We start from the raw sequence: 22,230 nt of genomic DNA, 5'->3' as shown, positions 1-22,230 counted from the left end.
ATCAAACAGATCTGGCTCCAGGGGAGCTCCTGGTTCCTAAGAATAAGAGGGAAGATGAGATGGGAATTGCATGGCAGCTTAATGAGACAATGTGGATCCCTGTGAGTCTCTGATCTTGGTGCTGTAGCCAAATGTTTGGTTGGGAATGAAGTCTGTGGTTTGGGAAGAGCTGGCATTGAGCAGAGGTGTGTGAGAACAGTCAGGTTGTATCTCTGAATTTTGGAGAGATTTCCTGACAGCTCAGAGGGCTCTGAAGCTGGAAGGATGAGTTGAGTGGGTTGATCAGTGTTCCCGGGGCCTGGAATAAAGCAGTTTATTTAAAGCAAGGAATGGGATGGTGCAATAAGTGGAAACTGAGGGTGCCTCGAGTTTAATGTGTTCTGTCCATGTTCTCTGGAAGGCAGAGCCCTCACTCATGGGGTGTTTGAGGTCAACAACTGCTGCAGAAAACCTTGACTCTGCTCCAAGCTGCTGGTCCCACGTGTGGTGGCATCCTCAGGCTGTGGTGAGCTCCCCTGTCCTTTGGGACATGATGTGAAGTTCTAGGTGAGTGGAAAGGAAAGAATGGATGTCATGGATGGCCCTTCCTGCCTTCCCAGGCTGCTGCTTGGCACAGGATGCAGCACTTCCCTCCTTGTGTCCCCAGGGCTTGGTGTGCTGGAAGCAAGGAGGGATATTTGTGTCAAGGAAAAAGGCAAAAAGTCAAGTCTTGGAGGGTGATAAACAGAGATTATATATATATAATAGATAAATAGAGGCTGATAAAGCCATTCCCTCCCCTTTCTGTCAGAAAAGCAAATCTGTGCCAACAAGGAATCAAAAATAAAATTTGCCCTTTATCTTCCCCTTTCCTGCTTCCATTTAAAGCCTCTCCCATGAAATGTTTTGTCTCTTGCTGACACGACCCCTGATGAGCTCCCCAAGGTTTTGGAGGCTGCCTGGTGAGTAGATGACAAATAAGCACATTTTGCTGGCAGCTCTGGGGGGTCTTTAGGGTCCATTTCCCTGAGTGCTTTCAATCCATCTCCCACCTTAGTGCTGCTAAATCCAAACGTGCTGCCTGGAGCTTCAATTTCTTCCAGGTCTCCTCAGCAGTCCCTGACTCATCCTGGTGTAAGTGCTGAGGATGTGCCTGACTCAGATATTTGGGTCTGGTGACAGAAATGTTTCTTGGGTCTCCCAGTGCAGCTCTGGGTGACAAAGGGGAAGATCCCCCCCCTGCCCAGGAGGAGATGTTGATGTGGGAGTTGGTTACCCCCTCTGGCACTGAGCTGGGGACAAGCTATGGGAACAAAAAAAAAAGGAAAGCAAGGAAAAAGCTCTCCTCTGAACCTACATTCCTCTTCAGCTGCTTTTCCCCAGGCCAGGTTGCTAAGTTACAGCTGAAATATATTCAAGGTTAGGAAAGAATCTCCAGGTTGGTGGAATTACAGGTGCCAGAGGATGTTTGCTTTCAACCAAGCTGCTGTGAGGTTTTGTGTCCTGGTCCTCCCCCTGTGTCCTTTCATTTCTTATCATGAAAGAGTTTTCATGCCATGCTGGCTGCCCAGCTCCTGCTTGCTCTGGATAATTCCTCTGGAATTAGCAGTTTTCTCAGGATCCCAGGTCTCTCCAAAGCAGAGGGAATAGCTGAGTTCTTCCTCCCCTGTTTCTTACAACTTGCAATCCCTCCACTGCCATTGCTGCCATTCCCCTTCCCACTTTTTTGGTGAGGTATTTGCTGGGAATAAATTCCCCAGCCCTGGGCTGATCAAGCCATTCCCTCCCCTTTTCTGTCAGAAAGGCAAATCTGTACCAACGAGGAATCAAAAATAAAATTTGCCCTTTTATCTTCTCATTTCCTGCTTCCATTTAAAGCCTCTCCCATGAAATATTTTGTCTCTTGCTGACACAACACCTGATGAGCTCCCTTATTTATGGGGTACAGGGCCAGGGCTCCGTGCCAGTTCTGGAAGGATCAATGTCACCCAAGCAGCAGTGTGACCCATGGGTGCTGTCTCAGCCCTGGAGACCCCCCTCCCAGGGCCTGCCTTGGAATTTCCACCAGGATTTCATTCATCCTCTGAAAAAAAGGACCCCAGGGAAGTGTTTGCCAAAGGGTTTTATGCACATTCAGAATCTGGGACAGATTCTGGCTCCCTATGAAAGGAAGGTGAAGCAAGGAGGGGTTGGGTTTTGGGTTTTTTTCAAGTAAAAAGTGATGGGACAAGAGGAATTGGCCTCAAGTTGTGCCAGGAGAGGTTTTAATTGGATATTAGGAAGAATTTCTTCACAGTTTAATTGGATATTAGGAAGAATTTCTTCACCAAAGGGTTCTCAGGGCCCAGGGCAGTGATGGAGTCACTGGAAGGGTTGGTGCCATGGGGCAGTGGTGGTCCTGGCCGTGCTGGGTTGATGTTTGGACTCTTCAAGGTTTTTTTCCAAGCAAAATGAGGATTCTACAGCAGATTTGGGGGGGATGTGAGTCCTGTCCCCACCTCCCTGCCCTCCAGGGGCTGCCAGCCACTGCAGAGCAGCCTCCAACCCAGGGACCAGACCTCAAAGCAGCTCCTTATTTTTGGGGGGAGCACTCTGCAGGCTGCTGAGGTCTGGTGTGAGGTCTGTGGGTGTCTTTGGATTGTCCCTTGAGTTCCAGGAGCCCCCTGTGGGAGGTGGAAATTTTGTTTGCCTTCAAGTTTGTCTCTTCCAGGGGCAGAGCACGGGCTCTGTGCTGCAGGACACCTTCCCTGTCCCATTGCTTCCCTTCCCCCAGCTCCTGGCAGCTCCCTGGGGACACAATCTGGGGTGGCAGGAGGACCCCAGAGCCTCTGCTGCTCTCCCAAATGATGGAGGGAGGGGACCAACAGCCTTGGGTCACCTGCTGGGGGGTCCCATTCAGGTTCCAAAACACCTCCTGGCATCCAAACAGCAACAGAAGAAAATACCCCATGGGGTGGGTGCTGAGGAGCTGCTGGCCCTGGGTCCATTCCCTGCGTGGCCTCAAGCAGATTTTGTTGGGTTTCTTCAGTGCCCTTGGGGTTTCTGACTCCCACAGTTTTTCTTCCCACAGTTTTTCTTCCAGATGGGAATCACGGAATCATTTGTTCAAGCTGGAGAAGACCTTCAAGATCAAGTCCAGCCTTGTCCTAACCCTGTTACCCTATTCCTGATGACCCCAAATGCAGCCCTGTGATGCAAGGAGGGCAAGATGACTGCACAGGATGAGGCCCAGGGGTGCTGGGGACCAGGCAGCCCCAGCTCGTTCAAGACTTGGTCCCCTCCACTTTTATTCCCAAGTCCCTGCCAGGCTGGGTGAGATTTGGAGTCGGGAGCCAGGCTGCAGGTTTGCTCAGGTAACAATAGCTTAGTGCCTGTAATTACCTCCTAATTAGCATCGTTTTAATGAGACAGAGCTGCTCTCCCCTTGGAGCATTCTGCTTTTTGCAAGAGGCTGAGTAATTGCTCCAGGGATCAGGACAGGGATCCTGCTCCCAGGCTCAGGAATTCTCCCTCTGCTTCTTTGAAAGGAGCAATAACTGCAGAGGACACATCTCCTGCCATAAAAATGAGATGGTTTCAATTAACACCTGCAGTAAAAAGCCATTTGACACCCAGCAGGAGCAGCCTCTGCAGAGGAGGAAGGTGCTGCACCAGCCCAGCACCCTTCCTGGGCAATCCTGGGTGCTGGGTCCTACCTCTCCCTGACCCCCCCAAAGGGGCTCTGGCCCCTTCCAACCACCTCAGGTCTGTTCAGATTTGAAATCAGAGGTGGTTGGGGGTTGCACAGGGCCTGGGTTGGTTTTTTTTTGGCTTTTGGAGTGGGGTGAAGGACAGGATGAGGGCTCTGGGGACCTCCTGCTTACCTGTGCCACCCTCCTGCTGGGTGTGGGGAGGGGATGGCCATGTCCCCAATGCTCCTTCCACCCGTGGCTGACTGGTCCAGGACAGATGTCCCCTGGGTCCCTTTGTCCTGGGGGATGCCCAGATCCCCAGAAGAATTTATGGGTTCCTTGGGGTGCCTGGGGCTGGCGGGGCCCATTCAGGGCACTCCTGTCCTTGGCATCACTGGTGCCCAGCAGCAGGTGGGGGGGGTCTGCAGGGGGACAATGTCCTTGAGGTGACAGTTTGGCCCTGGCAGGAAGCTCCCTAAGAAATTTCCAGTCCCCCCACAGGTCCCCAAGGGCCTGGGTGTCATTTTTCCCTGGAAGAAAGTGTTGGCAGGGTGAGGATTGGGTGGCTGTGAGCTCAGCTCTCAGATCCATTCCCTTATTCTCCAGCTTTGGGCAAACCCCTCTCCTCCCTCCCCCTCCTCCCCCTCCTCATGCCACAAATACCCTTTCCTTGCCAAAAATACCTTTTCCTTGCCAAAATACCTGGTGATTCAGCCAGGCTGGCAGCATCCCAGCCCCACTCCCCACCTCCCTACATCACCCCAGGGAGGCAAGAGCTGGGGGGATTTCTGGTCAGGGGGTTGATGTCAGTCCCACCCCGTGCCCTCCTCAGCATCAGTGAGGCTTTTGCAAGCAGCACGGTGGAGAACAGACTGGAAAAAAATCAAAATAAAATAAAATAAAAAAAATAAAACCCACAAAAAAACCCCACAACCAACCAAATTATTTTCCCAGAGGGACAATTGCACAAGGGAGCCAGAGCAGGGCCACGTTTCCTGGCAAGAAGCCTGAGACCCAGCCAGCCCCTTCTCCCTCCTTCTTCACCCCTCTCTCACATGTGGCTTTGTTGTCCTTTAGCACCCAAGGGTGTTTCTCCCCCCCTTGCAGGCTCAGCTGTCAGCTGGGCACGCTGGGTCCCTGCCAGCACCCCAGCAGCAGTCAGCTGATGGCCCAAATGTCTGTGGCTCCCCCTGCTCCTTCATTTCTCCTTCCTGAGCCACCCTCAGAAGCAACAAGAAACCCAACCCAGGCAGGACCTGAGCCCAGGGTCCCCTCCGAGCCCAGAGCATCCCCACCCACCCCACAGGTGAGAGCCAGGGGGGCTTCTGGACCAGCACCGACCACCCCCCAGGGCAGGAGGGGCATGGGCAGGGTGAATGAGCTCTTAATTTGGGGTGGGATGTTATTAGGGATGCTCTGAGCACAGCCCTGGCTTGCAGGAGGGGACAGGAGCAATGGGGACAGCCAGCAGCTGGAGTGCTGGCTCTGGGTGGTTCTGGTGGTTCTGGGTGGTTCTGGTGGTTCTGGGTTCTCTGTGGCATCAAGGGGCTGCTCAGCAGAGGGGATTTGGTGCTGGGAAAGGCAGAAATGGGGCAGAGGGTTTGGAGGAGCTGTGTCTTTTCCCATGGGATGTGGTGTCATGGGATGCTCTGGCAGCCCCCAGCTCACTACCATGATCCCAATGGATGTTCCCATGGGAATCCCAGTGCTCTCCAGCCCCTCACAGGCTCCTGATGCCCAAGGGGTGGGCAGGGGGCTGCCAGAGAACTGAATCCCATCCCTTCCCACTACCCCTGCAAATAAATCCTTCAGGATTCAGCCCACGGAATCCTGGCATCTTCTTCAGGAGGGAGCAGCCCTCAGTGTTACAAACATAATTTTATTTTTATTTTTTTTTTTTGGAAGGGGGTAGGGGGAAGGAAATGTAAGAGCTGAGGGGTTGTGTCCAGGTGGATTTCTGGGGGGTGCTCAGGGTTGGGTTTCTTGCTGAGAGCTTTGCAGGGTGCTGCCCCCCAACTATTTCTGCCTCGGGGTGGGAAGGGCAGGGGAGGCTGAAGGTTGATTCAGGGGTGTAGCTGCAACAGCCCCAAAATGCTGAGCTGGAACCTGCAGGGTTTTTTCCTTACGGTCAAAATTTGGTGGAGTTTGGAGGCACAAGAGGGAAGGGAAATGGGACAACCCTGCCCCTTGTCCTTGGGCTGGTGCTGGGGGCAGGAGGTGCCTTTGATTCCAGTTCTCATGCTAAGAGCTATGGCCATAAAAATCCCTTCAGATGAAGAGTTATCTTCTTCTCTTCCCTTTTAATAAAGGGAAAAAAAAATTAAATTAGCAGCTCCCTGCAGTGCTTGAAACCTGAGTTTGCAGCAGGGGAGCCAGGACCATAATATATGAGATTAAGAACATGGTCTTGTGCTGATAGATCACTCCTTTTTAAAGTGATTTTGCTTTTTAATTTTCCAAAGTATTTCTCCTCAGAGGAGGACCCTACCTGGTCATTTTTCCCAGGCTCTCTGCATTTTGTCCCCAGCAGGTCAGGCTCAGAGCCCCCAAAGGTTCTGCTTGGGATGGGGTGGAGTGGGCACTAATTAAAGGTTAGAGAACTTAATCTGCTTGATTTCTTTTTGGCTGTGTTTAGAGCTGGGAATAAATAACCTGTTTAGCTCAGACCCTTTTGGCATTTGGCCCTAAATAAGGGGAGGGGGGAGGGTGACAGCACCCAGTGTCCCCAGGAGCCCTGCTGGGGCTGCTTTAAAGTCTCTTGGATTCTTCCTTTTTCTGGAGAGGGGAATTCTCCACACAGGGAATTATTCTCCTTCCCCAATATTTTCAATATTTCATCTTCATCTGCAGTACCCGGGATGCATTTTTTGGGGGGGTTGTTATTTTTTTTTTCCCAGGTTTGTGGGTTGGTGGCTCCAGATTTCTCTGTAATTCCCTGTGTTTTTAGTGATGGAAATCTCTTCTGGCATTCCCAGTAACCTGAGCTGGCAGAAGGGATTTATTTCCAGAGCATCTTGTTTCAGAGGAGCTCAGAGCACCTCACCAAGTGTTTGCAGTAACATTTATCAGCTCCAAAATGGATGATGAGCTCCTTCAGAGCCAAAAAGCAATGAAAAAAAAAAAAAAAAATTCTTGCTGGAAGCCTTGCTCGGAGTTTTGCTTAAGAGAAAATAATGCCAGATAAAAAAATTCCAGCTTTATCCAATTTGGTTGGTTGGTTTTTTGTTGTTTCAGCCCCCAACTCTCTTGGCAATGCCAAGGTTGCCAGGACTGGGGGTGTTTTCTGTCACCTTGAGCAATAAGTACAGGATGGAAGTCAAGCTGTGCTCTCTGCTCCAGAGCTGTTGGGAAAAATCCTCTTGGGTTCGGGTTTCTTTTTTTTTTTTTTTCTCTTTATTTTCCTTTTTTTTTTTTTTTTTTTTTTTTGGTGCTGTTTGCTTTTGTTTTTTTCCCCTCTCTCTCTTTTTTTTTTTTTTTTTTTGAAGGAGGGGTAAAAAAAAAAAAAAAACCCAAAACCCAAAGCAACCCACAAGCTTTCCACGGGAGAGAAATCCTCTTTCAAAAGTTGCTGCAACTTTCAGAGCATGCTGAAGGCTTTTATTAACTTCTAGAAAAGCTTTGAAGAGCGGCTTTCTTCCCTGGCTGAAAAGCACTCATGGAAGTGGCCGGGCTTTGTTCCCTCCTTCCCGGTAATTGCAGAGCAGAAATCCCGAATGTGCCTTGATGAAAGGAGAGAAAAACGGAGGGGGAGGAGGGAGGGAGGGGAAGGAAAAAAAAAAAAAAAAAAAAAAAAAGAATAAGAAAAAAAAAAAACCGCCAAACAACCAATAAACCACCTTGGGGGGAGGTAAAGGAGCTGTAGGAGTGGTTCTGGTTCCGACCCGCTCCATCCCACGCCTCCCGGAGGAGAAGAAAAGGGGCAGCTGAGGTCGGGAATTGTGCTTGGAAAAGATGGGAGGGGGCATGGAAGCTGCGGAGCTTCGGTTCTTTTCTTGGAGGAGGGATAGGGATAGGGATAGGGATGGGGATGGGGATAGGGATAGGGATAGGGATAGGGATAAGGATAGGGATAGGGATAGGGATAGGGATAGGGATAGGGATAGGGATAGGGATAGGGATAGGGATGGGGATAGGGATAGGGATGGGGATGGGGATAGGGATAGGGATAGGGATAGGGATAGGGATAGGGATAGGGATAGGGATAGGGATAGGGATAGGAACAGGCTGGGATTTTAGTGCTTAAAGCTCCCAGGGTTGGGAATGTGGCCCCGGGGGGAGGGGGAGGGAAAGTTTTGCTGCTTGAGAGTCCCGAGCAGATGTGGGGAAAATCCGGGTTTGTTCCTGGTGGGAGCAGGGAAGTGGCACTATCCCCCTGTCCCTTTGTCCCTTGTCCCCCTGTCCCCTGTCCCTCTGACCCCTGTCCCCATGTCCCTCTGTCCCCCATCCCCCTGTCCCCCTGTCCCCTGTCCCTCTGACCCCTGTCCCTCTGTCTCTCTGTCCCCTGTCCCCATGTCCCTCTGTCCCCCATCCCCCTGTCCCCCATCCCCCCATCCCCCTATCCCCTTCTCCCCCTCTCCCTCTGTCCCTTGTCCCCATGCCCCTCTGTCCCCATCCCCCTGTCCCCCATCCCCCCATCCCCCTGTCCCCGTATCCCCTGTCCCCATGTCCCTCTGTCCCCCATCCCCCTGCCCCCCATCCCCCTATCCCCTGTCCCCATGTCCCCTGTCCCCCTGTCCCTCTGTCCCCTGTCCCCCTGTCCCCTTCCCTTCGGTGGCTGCTGGTTCAGGAGTTGGGGACAATGCTGTCCTGGCGAGGTGGGGTCACTCAGCACATCCTGGAGGCTTTGCCAGAGAGAACTGGATTTTCTGTCAGTTTTATGAACTCCAGCCCTGGGTTTCTTTTAGCAAAACGAGGATGGAAAACTCCCCAGGCTCTGCTGAAGGGGGAGGAACAAGGAGAAAGCTCTCAGGGGCAGGCCCAGCAGGGCTCTACAAACCCTTTCTGAGGGCTGCAGGAACACGGATCTGCCCCAGAAGGACGATTTTATTAATTTTTTGTTGGTTTTTTTTTTTTCCTCCCCCATCTCTTTTAGTTTGTCCAAAAAAAAAAAAAAAAAAAAAAATAATCCAGGAGAAATTTATCTCGGGGCATAAAATCAGGAACAGCTCCGATGCTGGATGCTCCCTGGGGTTGGAGCAGAGGGGAGGGGATGGAGAGCCCGGGGGGGTGCAAAGAGCACCTCTGGGTGCAGATTTGACACCTCCTGGAGCCAGCCCGGGGCAGGAACCTCTCCTGCTGCTGCTCTGGTGTCAGGAAAGGTCCCCCCGGGGAGGATTCTGCAGGAGGTGTGGAAGGTGCTGCTGAGCCCTGAGGTGGTGTTTGGAGGGAAGGGGGGTGGCAGAGGCTTCGGTAAAAAACCTCCTGGGCAAGGAATATCCTGGCTGGGGGAGGAGGAGGAGGAAGAGGAGAAGGAGAAGGAGAAGGAGAAGGAGAAGGAGAAGGAGAAGGAGAAGGAGAAGGAGAAGGAGAAGGAGAAGGAGAAGGAGGAGGAGGAGGAGGAGGAGGAAAAGGAAGAGGAGAAGGAGGAAGGGGAGGGGGAGGAGGAGGAGGAGAAAGAGGAGGAGGAGGAAGAGGAAAAGGAGAAGGAGGAAGGGGACGGGGAGGAAGAGGAGGAGGAGGAGGAGAAGGAGGAGGGGGAGGAAGAGGAAGGGGAGGGGGAGGGGGAGGAGGAGGAGGAGGAGGAGAAGGAGGAGGAGGAGGAAGAGGAGGAGGAGGAGGAGGAAGAGGAGGAAGAGGAGGAGGAGGAGGAGGAGGAGGAGGAAGAGGAGGAGGAGGAGGAGGAGAAGGAAGAGGAGGAAGGGGAGGGGGAGGGGGAGGGGGAGGAGGAGGAGGAAGAGGAAGAGGAGAAGGAGGAGGAAGAGGAGGAGGAAGAGGCCCCTCCTTAGCACTGCCCCATAAGACAACCCCGGTTGTTTCCCAGCAGGAGGTGGCATTCAAGGTGCAGGAATAACCCCGTGTCACCAGGCTGAGGAATGCCTTGACCCAGCTGGTTTGCTGAGGCCACCTCATTAATTTGATAATTAATCCCCTCGGTTGCTTTGGAACCCCCCACACCCCCCTCCCCCCTGTGTCTCCCTTGGGTCTTCTGCAGCAGTAGTGGATCAAGGGTTGGACTTGATGATCTCTGAGGTCCCTTCCAACCCAGCCAGTTCTAGGATTCTAGGATTCTCTGCACTTCAGGCAGGGGCTCCCACCAGCTCCCGAGCATCCCAAGGTTTCATCCCCCCCAGCTTCTCCCAGGATGCTGGTGCAGATGCTGACTTTGTGGTGTCTTGTCCCTTGCTTCTCAACCACCTCCATCCATCTCTTCTTTTTGCAGGAACCATTGGTGAAAAGCCAGAGTGGATGTTGATTCCCTCTCAGGAACCTCCTTTGCTGCTCCCAAAGGAGGCTGATCCCCTCCTCACCCCCCTGCCCAGCACCATGGTGGGGCAGAGCCCCCGGGAAGCTGGGGAAGGGAGGGCTCCTGTCCTCCTGGAGCCTTTTGTCCATCAGGTTGGTGGCCACATGAGCATGATGAAGTATGATGAGCAGACAGTCTGCAAGCCCCTGGTGACACAGGAGCTGAGCTTCTACCAGTCACTGCCCCTGGCCATGAGGCAGTTCACCCCCCAGTACAAAGGTAAGGGAAATTTGGGGGAAAAAGCCCAGAAAATGGGGTGGGGGTGGCACCAGGAATTGTCCTGAGGTTGGGACAAGGGCTGGTGGGGAGGTGTGGGGGGGAGGGGATGGGGCTGAGTTTGTCACTTGGTCAGGATTTGCTGAGCAAGGTTGAGATGGGGAGGGTTTTCTAGGGTTCTGGGGCTGGGGGGAGTCTCTGAGGTCTAAAATAAGGGTTGAGCACTGGTTGATGGCACCAGATTTTCCCCTCTGCCCATCCCCTTGCTGCCCTGGTCAGCCTCGGTGACACAGGGGACTCTTGTTGTGTCAAATAGGGCTGAAATTGGTCTGGTTTGGGGGGGAAAGTTGTCAGAAGATGGAGGCTGAGAGCATGAACGTGATCCCCAGCCAGGAGCAGAGGGCTTGGAGCAGGACAGAGAAGGGGAACAGAACAAAATGCCAGGAAAAGGGGCAGGAATAGGCTGGGGTTTCCCAACAGTGTTTGCTTGAAGGAGTTTCCAGGCTGTGGCCCCGTGATGGGATGGGAATGGCAGCACTGAATAACAGGGACCAGGGTGGTTTTCTTCAGCCCAGCAGTCCCAAGGTCTGGCACATCATGAATTCATTTAAATTAACATCCTATTAGCACAGGAACAGAGCTCAAGGTGCCTTTGCCCCCTGTGAGTGGCCTCGTTACCCCAAATTTTGGTTTTAGAAGAGGTGAAGGTTTGTGTTGGAGGCAGAGGAGCTTTTGAGGGCAAGGAAAGGGTCAGGGTTGGCACCAGCAGAAGCTGGGGGTGGAATCGTCCTTGGGGCCACCGTGAAATCCTGAGCCTGAAAAACCATCCCAGGAATTTCTCAAGCTTCACTTTTGCTGGGTGCTTGCTCTGCCCTGTGGAAAATCAGAGGCACAGACTGCTTAATTTATTGGAAATCCCAGCCAGGCAGCTGTCCTGCACCAGGGGACACCTTCCCAGGATGGGACAGAGCCTCCTCCTGCCCCTCTGCTCCATGTCCCCCATCACTACTTACCCTGTGCCTGACTCTCCTTGCTCTGAGCCCTTTTCCCATCTGAATTTCTCAGATTGGTGTCCATGAGGGTCCTGGAATTTTTTTTTTAAAGCCATTCTCCCTGCTTTTCTCATTCCCTCCTTATTTCCCCCTTTCCTGCCAGACGTGGGCTGCTCGTAAAGCCCCTGACCCTGGAGGAGAGGAGCTCAGCTGTCACCCACCAACTTAAAATATCTTTTGGTCCTTCAGTGTCACAGAAAAGAGCTCCACGAGCCAGCCAGAGTTTCGATGAGCTCCCAATCCAATCTCTCCCTTCCCCAGAAAGCCTTTGCAGATTTATGGGACGGTACTAAAAAGATGCTTAAGAAAGAAAACAAGGCTTTCTCAAAATAATTTTCTTCAGCAGGGGCCAGGGTTGGGTGCTGGAGAGCTGGGTCCTGCTCTGTCTCTTTGCCATAAAGATTTTAAGCAGCCCCAGCTCATCAGTCAAAGGGTGGCCCAGTTATTAAAACCTTTTTTTTATTATTTTTTTTTTCTCTCTATGCCAAATCCCAGAGAGTTTTGTGAGGAGATCAACTCCTCTCCAGTCTAGCACTGGCCACACAGATTTTTATTATTCTGCTTCCAAGTCTCCCAGCCCTGAATGCCAGGTGAGCTGAAGAGCTGGGCCAAATTCCCATGAGGGTGAGGGAAGAGATGAGAATCACCAGGAATAATCCAGAGGTCCCCATCACCCCATCCCCACGTGTCTGTGCTCCTCATCTCTATTCTTAGAAAGGGGACAGCTTGGGGACCATTATGTAACCCAGTGTCACCAGTGAGCAAATGGCCCAGGGAAGGGATTCTGCCCCTGTGCTCAGCCCTGGGGAGGCCACAGCTTGAGTCCTGTGTCCAGTTCTGGGCCCCTCAGCTCAGGAAGGAGATTGAGGTGCTGGAGCAGGTCCAGAGAAGAGCAAGGAGGCTGGGAAGGGATCCAGCACAAGTCCTGTGAGGAAGGACTGAGGGAGCTGGGGGTGTTGAGGCTGGAGAAGAGGAGGCTCAGGGGAGACCTCATCACCCTCTACAACTCCCTGAAAGGAGGTTGGAGAGTTGGGATGATCCCAACGGGATGAGGTTCAACATTCCAAGTGTGCCCAGGTAGCCAAGAATCCCAATGGAATCCTGGATGAGGAAGAGCATGGCCAGCAGGCCCAGGGAAGGGATTCTGCCCCTGGGGAGGTCACAGCTTGAGTCCTGTGTCCAGTTCTGGGCCCCGAAATTCAGGAAGGAGGTGGAGGCCCAAAGGAGGTGAAGGGATCCAACAGAATTCCTGTGAGGAAGGGCTGAGGGAGCTGGGGGTGTTGAGGCTGGAGAAGAGGAGGCTCAGGGGAGACCTCATCACTCTCTCCAACTCCCTGAAAGGAGGTTGGAGCCAGGGGGGGGTTGGGCTCTTTTCCCAGGCAACTCTCAGCAAGACAAGAGGGCACAAGAGGTCTCAAGTTGTGCCAGGGGAGGTTTAGGTTGGACATTAGAAAGAATTTCTTTCTGGAGAGGGTGCTCAGCCATTGGAATGGGCTGCCCAGGGAAGGGGTGGATTCTCCATCCCTGGAGATATTTCAAAAGAGCCTGGATGTGGCACTCAGTGCCATGGGCTGGGAACCACGGGGGGAGTGGAGCAAGGGTTGGACTTGATGAGCTCTGAGGTCCCTTCCAACCCAGCCAGTTCTAGGATTCTGTGAAATGTCACCTTTCCCATCAAACACCAGTTCAGGCAGGTTGGTGACCTGGGGACCAGTTTTCCCTCCCCAGTTTCAGCCCAGCAAGGGGATACTCGGTTTGTTTCCATGCTCAGGTTCCTCTTCTAGGTGGCAGCAAAGAAATGAGCTTGTAAATTTAAAAATAAATCCAAGGAGGGTAGAGCTGCCCAGCAGAATGCTTCTGAGGATCCCTGGGATGCCACCAGCTTGGGGACAGAACCCATAAATATCCACCAGTGCCAGGCAGGACAGGGAGTGTGGCTTTGGTGACACTAAAAGGCCAGGAAAAATAAGCACCTAAACCCACTTTTGCTCCCAGAGATGTTTCCTTGCTGCAATAAAAGAGCAGGTTGGCAGATTTATTTTGCACACAGCTTTATTTTTGTTTATATTTATTTATTTCTCGTTATTTATTTGTTTTATGTATTTGTATATTATTTGTTTATTATGTATATTATTTATTTATTATATATATTATTTATTTATTATATATATTATTTATATCTTGTCATTGATTTGTTTCATTTATTGTTATTTATTGTTTCTTTCTTTATTTATTCTATTTGCACACAGATTAGTTCTGTCACAGATTTCTTTTGCACACATGGGTCACTTGCAGGGTGTCTGCAAATCCCATAGGGAAGCACATCAGGGGGAGGGAAAAAAAAAGGGATTTTTCAGGCTGTGGGGAATATTCCTGAAGGCAGCTTGCAGCTGGGAGAAGCAGGAGGCTCAGAGTCTCTCCCAGTTTAACAGCTCATCCTTCCCTTTGAACATCCCCCTATTAATTTTCATATTAATGGGAGATACTTAAGACCTCTTAGTTTCATGCTATATATAACTTTTTTTTTTTTTTTTTGGAGGGGGAGACTGTCAGCACTATGTAAATCAGCCCAGCTCCACTGACTTGCAGCTCTGGAATTGGGACATTTTTTTAGGGCTCCAGCTTGCTCGGGCACCACACCAGAGCTGGAGCATTAAGATTTGGAATCAAGGACTCTGCTTGCCTCCCAGTGACTTATTAAAAATAAAAAGGCTTTGATTTAGGCAAAAGATAGGCTGGATTTATTTTTTTTTTTTTCCCTGCAAGTTCAAAGCAGGCAGCTGAGCTGATAGGAATTTTGGCTGCTCTCAGGTGGCTGTAATATGGATTTTATTTCCTTTTTTTTTCATGGATGGGACTCAGGGAAAGATGAGCTGGCTGAGGCTGGAGGAAAACAAAGCTCCCCGTGCTCAGCAGCACCAGGAGAAAGGGCTGAGATAGCTAAAAATAATCCTGACCCCCTAATTAAGGGTTCAACACCCCCCTCCCCCCAGTATTTCAGTGCAAAATGAGCTGATTTAACTGAGCCTGCCCTGGCTCTTTGGATTCATGTGAATTTTACAGCAAAATGGAACAGAAATGGTGGTGCCTGAGATGCAGGAGGGAAGCTGGAGCTGCAGGGATTTGGGGTCCAGGACCCCCCCAAGGCTGATGATGGGGATGGGGGGGGGGGATGCAGGCAGTGGGATTCAGGGGCTGGAAACCTCTCCCTTGGGCAGCAAAACTCAGAGGGAGGGCAAATCCACTTTTCTGTTTTTAACCTCACTTTAGATGAAGAGAAAGGTGGTGGTGGGGGGTTGAATATTCCTTTATTTTTTCAGATTTCCTTGGGAGGGAGCAGAGCTGCCCAACAGCATCACCTCCCCCCCAGTTGGTTAAAACCCAATCCCACGGGTGATGGGGTTCGGGTTCTTCCCAGCCCTGAGTTTTGCTGCTCTGTGAGCGTTCCCCATCCTCTTTGGGAACTTTACATCCCCAAACTCCAGGGAATTGTTGCCGGGAATCCATCCCCTCCCCCAACCCCGGAGCTGGGGATGATCCGAAAAATTCCTCCGCGACATCGGGAGGGGGAGAGAGCCCCCGAGAGGGCCCTGGCGAGCGGGGTGGCTGTCACCAACCCTGGGTGGCTGTCACCAACCCTTCCCGGAAAGGTCAGAGCTGTCTGCTCCGAAAGTCAGGGCCATTCCTCCTCTGTCACCCGAGCCCCGGAGGCTGCGGTCCCCGTGCCAGGTTTGGGGTTAAATCCGGGATGGGTCGAGTGGCATCTGAGTCCTGTGATTCCCCGGGAGGCAGGGGAATTGCCAGGCTGGGATACACACACTGGTGTTTTAAGCACCCTTATGGAAAGGAATAATCCCAGGGCAGGCTCATGTTCCTGTGTAAAAGGCAAATTTTGGGGGTCTGGTTCTCCCCTCCCTGTTGGCCGCTTGGGTGCTGGACCTTGGGAGCTGGGGAAGGACAGGAGCAGGATGAGGGCTGGCAGCTTCTCTCCAAGGAAAGGAATGAGCTGACTTGTTGGTTGTCTTTGGAAAATTCCTGCTCCCTCCCTTTGCCTCCTGCCAATGCAAAAGATGCCAAGAAGGCCAATGGCATCCTGGGCTGGCTCAGGAACAGCGTGGCCAGCAGGTCCAGGGAAGGGATTCTGCCCCTGTGCTCAGCCCTGGGGAGGCCACAGCTTGAGTCCTGTGTCCAGTTCTGGGCCCCTCAGCTCAGGAAGGAGATTGAGGTGCTGGAGCAGGTCCAGAGAAGAGCAAGGAGGCTGGGAAGGGATCCAGCACAAGTCCTGTGAGGAAGGGCTGAGGGAGCTGGGGGTGTTGAGGCTGGAGAAGAGGAGGCTCAGGGGAGACCTCATCACTCTCTCCAACTCCCTGAAAGGAGGTTGGAGCCAGGGGGGGGTTGGGCTCTTTTCCCAGGCAACTCTCAGCAAGACAAGAGGGCACAAGAGGTCTCAAGTTGTGCCAGGGGAGGTTTAGGTTGGACATGAGAAAGAATTTCTTTCTGGAGAGGGTGCTCAGCCATTGGAATGGGCTGTAGGATACAGGTGCCAGGAATCACCGGGTGACAAGCCAGGCTGGTCTCACCTGTGCCCGGTTAGGGCTGGCCCCACTGAGCATGCCCAAGACCTGGGGCCAATAAAAGGTGATGCTGGGTGCAACCAGGCAGCTCACTCTAGAGCTGACGCGGTGCCAGGCTGGTTGTAGTCGGTCTCTGCCACTGACTTGAACTGCCTATAGCTCCGGTCCTGGGATTCAGATTCGAGCTCACGCTCTCGGAAGCGTCCATTTCTGGCAGCAATGGGCTGCCCAGGGAAGGGGTGGATTCTCCATCCCTGGAGATATTTCCAAAGAGCCTGGATGTGGCACTCAGTGCCATGGGCTGGGAACCACGGGGGGAGTGGAGCAAGGGTTGGACTTGATGAGCTCTGAGGTCCCTTCCAACCCAGCCCATTCTGTGATTCTATGATTTCCAGTCTCGCCCTGTCCCAAAAAAGTGGGATGAAATCCCTGGCCAGGAACAAGCCAGGAGCTCTGGGTCCAACACGAGGAGCTTTGTTGGGTCTCTTGTGGCACAGCAGAGCCTGGAGTGACAGAATTGGGTGTTCTGGAGGTGGGTTCAAGCTGAGCCTTGGGAGGAAGGATCATTACAGCCCCCTGGGGTTGGTTTCCAGGCTATTACTGACCTCAAATCAATGTGAGAAGCCACAAAAACAAGGAGACAACTGTCCTGCCAAGCTCCAGGAAGGTTGGGCCACCTTGGGTGGGTGCACAGAGTGGCCAAGGGTAACCCCTGGGTCCATCTCGTTCTGGCTTGTAATTTTATTTTTTTTCCCCCCTCTTTTTTTTTTTTTTTTTCTTGTCCAGGCATCGTTTCTGTGCACCTCAAGAAGGACAGTCTTGGCAACCTGACCCTGATGGCCAGCCCCAGCCTGCAGGCAGAGAGCTGTGCCAGGCTGGAGAAAGCCATCGGGGACACCTCGGTGACAATCTGGCACAAGTGGGCTGCCAGCACCGAGCACACCCTGGTCACCTGGAGCCACACTCAGCTCACCAAAACCTTCAAAGAGAGGTGAGGGAAGGGGCTGCAAACCTCCTCCTGGTCCTTCTCCTGCCAGGCTGGGGGGTTTTGGGGGTTTAAGGGGGGGTTTAAGGCCAAGTGTGCCAAGGGGAGGGAAAGCAAAGTCACCAAAGCCACCAAAAAGTTGGTGGCTCCCTGGGGCTCTTGCTCCAACTCTGTGCCCCCAATTCTGCTTTTCTCCTCCATCCTTGGGGAGATGAGGCCCCAGAGCACATAGGGCCAGGGAATAAGCAGCCAGGAGGCATTTCCAGGCTGAGCTCATCCCAGGGCAGAGCTGTCTGGGAAAGGCATCCCAGGGTGACCTTGGAGCTTCCTGAAAATTCTCATTTTTCAGCTCAAAATGGTTCAGAAAGGACCAAGGGCATCACTGACTGAAGGGGACAGCATTGCTGCTGTGAAAGCACTGCCCTCAGAGTGATGGGATTTAGGGATTTTGGGGTGAATGAGACCCAGGGAATGACCCTCAGAGGGGAACAAATCTCATCCCTCCCTCCCCCTCCTCAAAGCCAGCCCCATCTAAACTGGGAATCGTTCCTATTGTTGGACAATTTGTGCCCATTAGGTGGATAAACAGGGACTCCTGGTCACTGGTGCTTTTTGTAGGAGCCTGAAGGAACTAAAAATTGGCACCCAGCAATAGCTGGTGTCCTGAAAATCACTTTTACAGTGTAATGGGATGAATACATTCCATCTGAGAGCCCCTAAAAATTTCCCTTATCAAGTTTGGGGCTCAGCAAGAGGAAGGGAGGGAATTCTCCTCTTCTGGAGCTTCCAAACCAACTGGATTCTGCTGTGTGTTTTCTTTAGCTGCCCGGGGAAGGTGCTCTTGAGGACAGACCTTCAGTACCACCCAGACTCACTTTTGGAAGATGCAAAAGGGAAGCAGGGAGAAAGGAACAGCTACAACCCCTGGGGACTGCACTGTCACAGGCAGCACCTCACCCGCATGTCCTCCAAGCACAATGAGAACAAACTCCATCGTATCCTTCTGCCTCTCCCCTCCCCTCCAGGCCTGGCTCCAAATAATCTATGGATGGATTCTGGCCAGGGGTATCATCCCCCCCTCTGCCCAGTGCCTGGGAAAACACTGAATATACAGAATTCAGCTGCTCTGTTCATTTCTCCCGTGGTTGGGTTGGGCTAAGTGGTCGTTGTAATGGGAATATTCCAATGGGAATATTCCTTCCCTTTCCCCTTTTCCCCGTGTCAGGGTTTAACACAGGCCTGGCAATTAAACCAATTAACAGCTGCTCTCTGTTAATTTCTCTCTGATAAAGAAAGAAGAGAGAATGAGGGAGAGAGATTGATGGGTTGGAAACTAAACTGCACAACTTTAATGAAACAGGAATGAGAAATAGGAAAAATGACTAAATCTATACAAATCTACAGGAAAATTGATCCCAGGTTCCTCCCCCCTCTCCCCCAATAACTCTCCCATCCCCACTGAGGCTGCAGGGCAGCTCTGGGAAAGTCCAGGCTGGAATCCTGGGGTCAGGAGCAGTTGGGAGCTGGAGGCAGAACACACAGATCCAGGCTGGGATGGATCAGGAGCACAGGCAGAGGAAGGGATGGAATCCTCCCAGGATGCTAAAGGAAAGGGGAACAGGGGAAGAAGGGGAAGCAGGAAGGGTTTGACCCTTGTGGTCCCTCAGATTTCTCCTGAGTATGAGGTGTGTGGGATGGAATCCTCTCTTTGGTCAGTTCTGGCATCTCTCTTGTCCCTCCCTCCCCAAAGGAGGCTGCAGGTGGGACCTCTTTGTTCCTTCTGGAGGGTAAAATGTTCCTCAGAGCTGAGCAGTGGCCTTGGCTCTGCACACCAGGCTCCAGCAGTAACTCTGAACATCAAGTGGGATCAGTCCCAGAGCAGCCACTGCCTGAGAAACTTGCTGTTCATTTCAGCAGTGCAGCTCCTGACAAGAGACTGAGCTGAAAGCAAAAGGACAAGACAAAAAATCCCCTTTATCCTGCCCCAAACCAGGACACCCCAATCCTCTTTCCCCATTCCCCGTTCCTTTTTCCCCTTTCCCCCATTCCCCTTTCCCTTTTTCCCCACTCCCTTTTCCCCATCCCCCTTTCCCAACAAGAAAGAAAAAACCCAGGGATATCCAGCAAAACTCGAGGATCCCCTTGGCACAAGTTTCAACCCCCAACTTCTTCAGGAATCAGCAGCTCCCTCACCTTTTAGTTTGCAAATCCCACTTCCTGACCCAGCAGCCATGTGAAGAATCCCATTTAACAGCTTCCCCCACACCCACTGGAGTCAGCCCAGCAGCAAGGCAAGGACTGGGACTGCCAGCCCTGGGGCTGTGGTGTCACTGGGGGCTGGAGCTGGTGGTGCTTTAATTGCTAGGACTGTGGGCCAGTAAATTAAGTGCAATTGGCAGCAAGGGGCCTGTAGCAGTGACACATTGGTAAAATGGGCTGAGAAAGTCTCATTACAGCTCTGAGCTATTAGGGAGAGTGTCAGCAGTTGCTGTGATTTAAGGCCTCTTGCAATTAGGATTGCCAAGGAGTGGGTTGCCCTTTAACTCCAGCTCAGAGTTTCTCTTGCTGGAGAACGTGGTCTCCAAATACAACTTCCCCTGCATCCTGGACCTCAAGATGGGAACCAGGCAGCACGGGGATGATGCCTCAGAGGAGAAGAAAGCCCGGCACATCAAAAAGTGTGAGCAGAGCACCTCAGCATCCCTGGGAGTTCGGATCTGTGGGATGCAGGTAAGATGCAGCCTCTCCCCTTTTCGCTCTTTGGCCCCCACGGGGTTTGAAAGCAAGCTGGAAATCCAAAGGGGTTGGATCCTTGGCTTCCAGGCTGGAAATCCTGGCCTCAAGCAGCCTCCTTGCTCTTCTCTGGACCTGCCCCAGCACCTCAATCTCCTTCCTGAGCTGAGGGGCCCAGAACTGGACACAGGACTCAAGCTGTGGCCTCCCCAGGGCTGAGCACAGGGGCAGAATCCCTTCCCTGGACCTGCTGGCCACGCTGTTCCTGAGCCAGCCCAGGATGCCATTGGCCTTCTTGGCTACCTGGGCACACTGCTGGCTCATGGACACCTTCCAGCTCCCTTTCTGCCACTCTGTGCCCCATGGAGCTCCCCATGGGGTTGTTGTGGCCAAAATTCAGGACCTGGCACTTGGAATGTTGAACCTCATCCCGTTGGGATCAGCCCAACTCTCCAACCTCCTTTCAGGGAGTTGGAGAGAGTGATGAGGTCTCCCCTGAGCCTCCTCTTCTCCAGCCTCAACACCCCCAGCTCCCTCAGCCCTTCCTCACAGGACTTGCGCTGGATCCCTTCCCAGCCTCCTTGCTCTTCTCTGGACCTGCTCCAGCACCTCAAGCTCCTTCCTGAGCTGAGGGGCCCAGAACTGGACACAGGACTCAAGCTGTGGCCTCCCCAGAGCTGAGCACAGGGGCAGAATCCCTTCCCTGGACCTGCTGGCCACGCTGTTCCTGAGCCAGCCCAGGATGCCATTGGCCTTCTTGGCCACCTGGGCACACTGCTGCCTCCTCTTCAGCTTCCTGGCAATCCAGACTCCCAGCTCCCTTTCTGCCACTCTGTGCCCAGCCTGGAGCTCCCCATGGGGTTGTTGTGGCCAAATGTTTTGGTGCCTTTCACTCCAAACCCCTCCTCAGTCCCAAACCCCCCCCTTGGTTTCACACACACTCCTCAGACAGCTTTCCAAACCTCGTCCCACTGTGCCCAAAGGGTAATTTTGATCATGAGGATTCCAAAGCACATTTGCAGCAGTGTCAAACCCTCTGCCTCACCTTGGGCTCTGCCATCCTCCTGCTGAGCAGATTTTTCCTTTCAATGACAAGTGGCGTGGGAGGTAATTGGAAATCCACTCCTTTATTTCTTGCTGGGTGTTATCAGGGCCATGCACAGAAATTTCTGTCTGTATTTTGTCTCTGGGTGCTCAAAAAAGCAAGATTATTGCTACCCAGACATTACAGGGAGGTCTGAAATTGGCGTGTTCCTTGTCCTGCTGCACAATCCTGCCACAGCCAGAGGGAAAAAGCTGGGAATCTCTGACACAGCCAAAGGTTTGCAGCATTTGGGGTTTTCTTTTTTTTTAGAGTGGTACAAGAAGAACCTGCAGGAGTGGTTTCAATCTGAATAGTCTAAATCTCCAGAAAAATCTCTCCTGCAGGAGGTGGGATGCAGCAAGGAGCCTCTTGGCTGCAGAGGGTTTTGTCTCCTGTTCGGGCCTGGATTTTTTGAGGTCAGGGTAAAACTGGGGCAAAAAACCCCCAAACAACTGCATCCCGATGCTTTCTGTCTTTCCTCCAGGTTTACCAAGCAGACACAGGTCATTTTCTCTGCAAAGATAAATATTATGGCAGGAAACTCTCCCCAGAGGGCTTCAGGCAAACCTTGCAGCAATTCCTCTGCAACGGGAACCACCTCCGGATCGACCTCCTGGAACCCATCATCCTGAGGCTGAAGGCTCTGCTGGCAGTCATCAGGAAGCAAAGCTCTTACAGGTTCTACTCCAGCTCCCTCCTCATCATCTACGAAGGCCAAGAGCAGAAGGAGAACTCGGCATCCTTGGATAATCACCTCCACTTCCCAAAACCAAGCTACCCCTCCAGGGTCGACGTCCGCATGATAGACTTTGCCCACACCACCTTCAAAGGCTCCAAGTGTGAGCACGATGGCCCAGACCAAGGGTACATTTTTGGCCTGGAGAACCTCATCAGAATCCTCCAGAACATCTCGGAAAACAAGTGAGAATTCCTGGCAAAAAAGCTGGAATTTCCCAGGAGCCTCCTCCTCCTCCCTCCCCCAAGAAGATCCGGGCTGGGGAGGCCGTGTGGTTGCTGGACACCACGAGCTCCGTGGGGAAGGGGAGGACAAGGAGCTTGGGAGGGGAAAAAAATGCAGGAAAACCCAGTGACTGAACTCAAGAGTGAAAAGCAGAGAGCTGAAAGAATCCCTTCTGCCTGCCAGCAGTCAGAAGATTTATTCTGTTTTCTCGTTTTGCTCCTGTCCTTGATTTATTTGTGAGCCAACCACAAGCAGTACTTGAAAGTCTTAAGGATGAAACAGGACCTGCTCACCCCTCTGCTCCCAAATCCATGGGAGATTCCAGGTGTTTTGGGAAGACTAAAATGGGAAGAGATTGCAGCATTCTTTGCAGCTCCATGTCCCAAAGATATGAAAAGCAGGAGAGGAAAAAAACCACCCACCCTGATGCTCATCCTCCCCATCCCTGCACCCGGGGGTCCTCTGTGTACAGAAAAAAAAAAAATTAAAAATAAAAAAAAATGGACATTTGG

At 52.4% G+C, this 22,230-nt stretch overlaps 1 protein-coding gene across 5 annotated transcripts in view; it reads left to right on the top strand.

Moving 5' to 3' along the window:
• The first annotated feature begins 76 nt into the window (after positions 1-76).
• IP6K3 (inositol hexakisphosphate kinase 3) overlaps positions 77-22,230 on the top strand; it is a 22,700-nt gene continuing 546 nt past the window's right edge. The window contains exons 1-7 of one of the 5 annotated variants that reach the window (XM_071768707.1): positions 77-546; positions 868-941; positions 10,030-10,332; positions 16,742-16,946; positions 17,763-17,935; positions 19,495-19,670; positions 21,242-22,230. The exon at positions 21,242-22,230 is cut by the window's right edge and continues 546 nt beyond it. In XM_071768707.1, coding sequence (XP_071624808.1) covers positions 881-941; positions 10,030-10,332; positions 16,742-16,946; positions 17,763-17,935; positions 19,495-19,670; positions 21,242-21,682 — 1,359 coding nt within the window. In that variant the 5' untranslated portion in view covers positions 77-546; positions 868-880 and the 3' untranslated portion in view covers positions 21,683-22,230. Of the gene's footprint in view, positions 547-867; positions 942-4,798; positions 4,957-6,568; positions 6,757-10,029; positions 10,333-16,741; positions 16,947-17,762; positions 17,936-19,494; positions 19,671-21,241 lie in introns of those variants that run through there. The other 4 variants (XM_071768710.1, XM_071768708.1, XM_071768709.1 and 1 more) reach the window with 4 other exon arrangements.

Source organism: Heliangelus exortis, chromosome 25, assembly GCF_036169615.1.
Source record: "Heliangelus exortis chromosome 25, bHelExo1.hap1, whole genome shotgun sequence".
Lineage (NCBI taxonomy): Eukaryota > Metazoa > Chordata > Aves > Apodiformes > Trochilidae > Heliangelus > Heliangelus exortis.
This window is presented reverse-complemented; position numbering and strand designations above follow the sequence as displayed.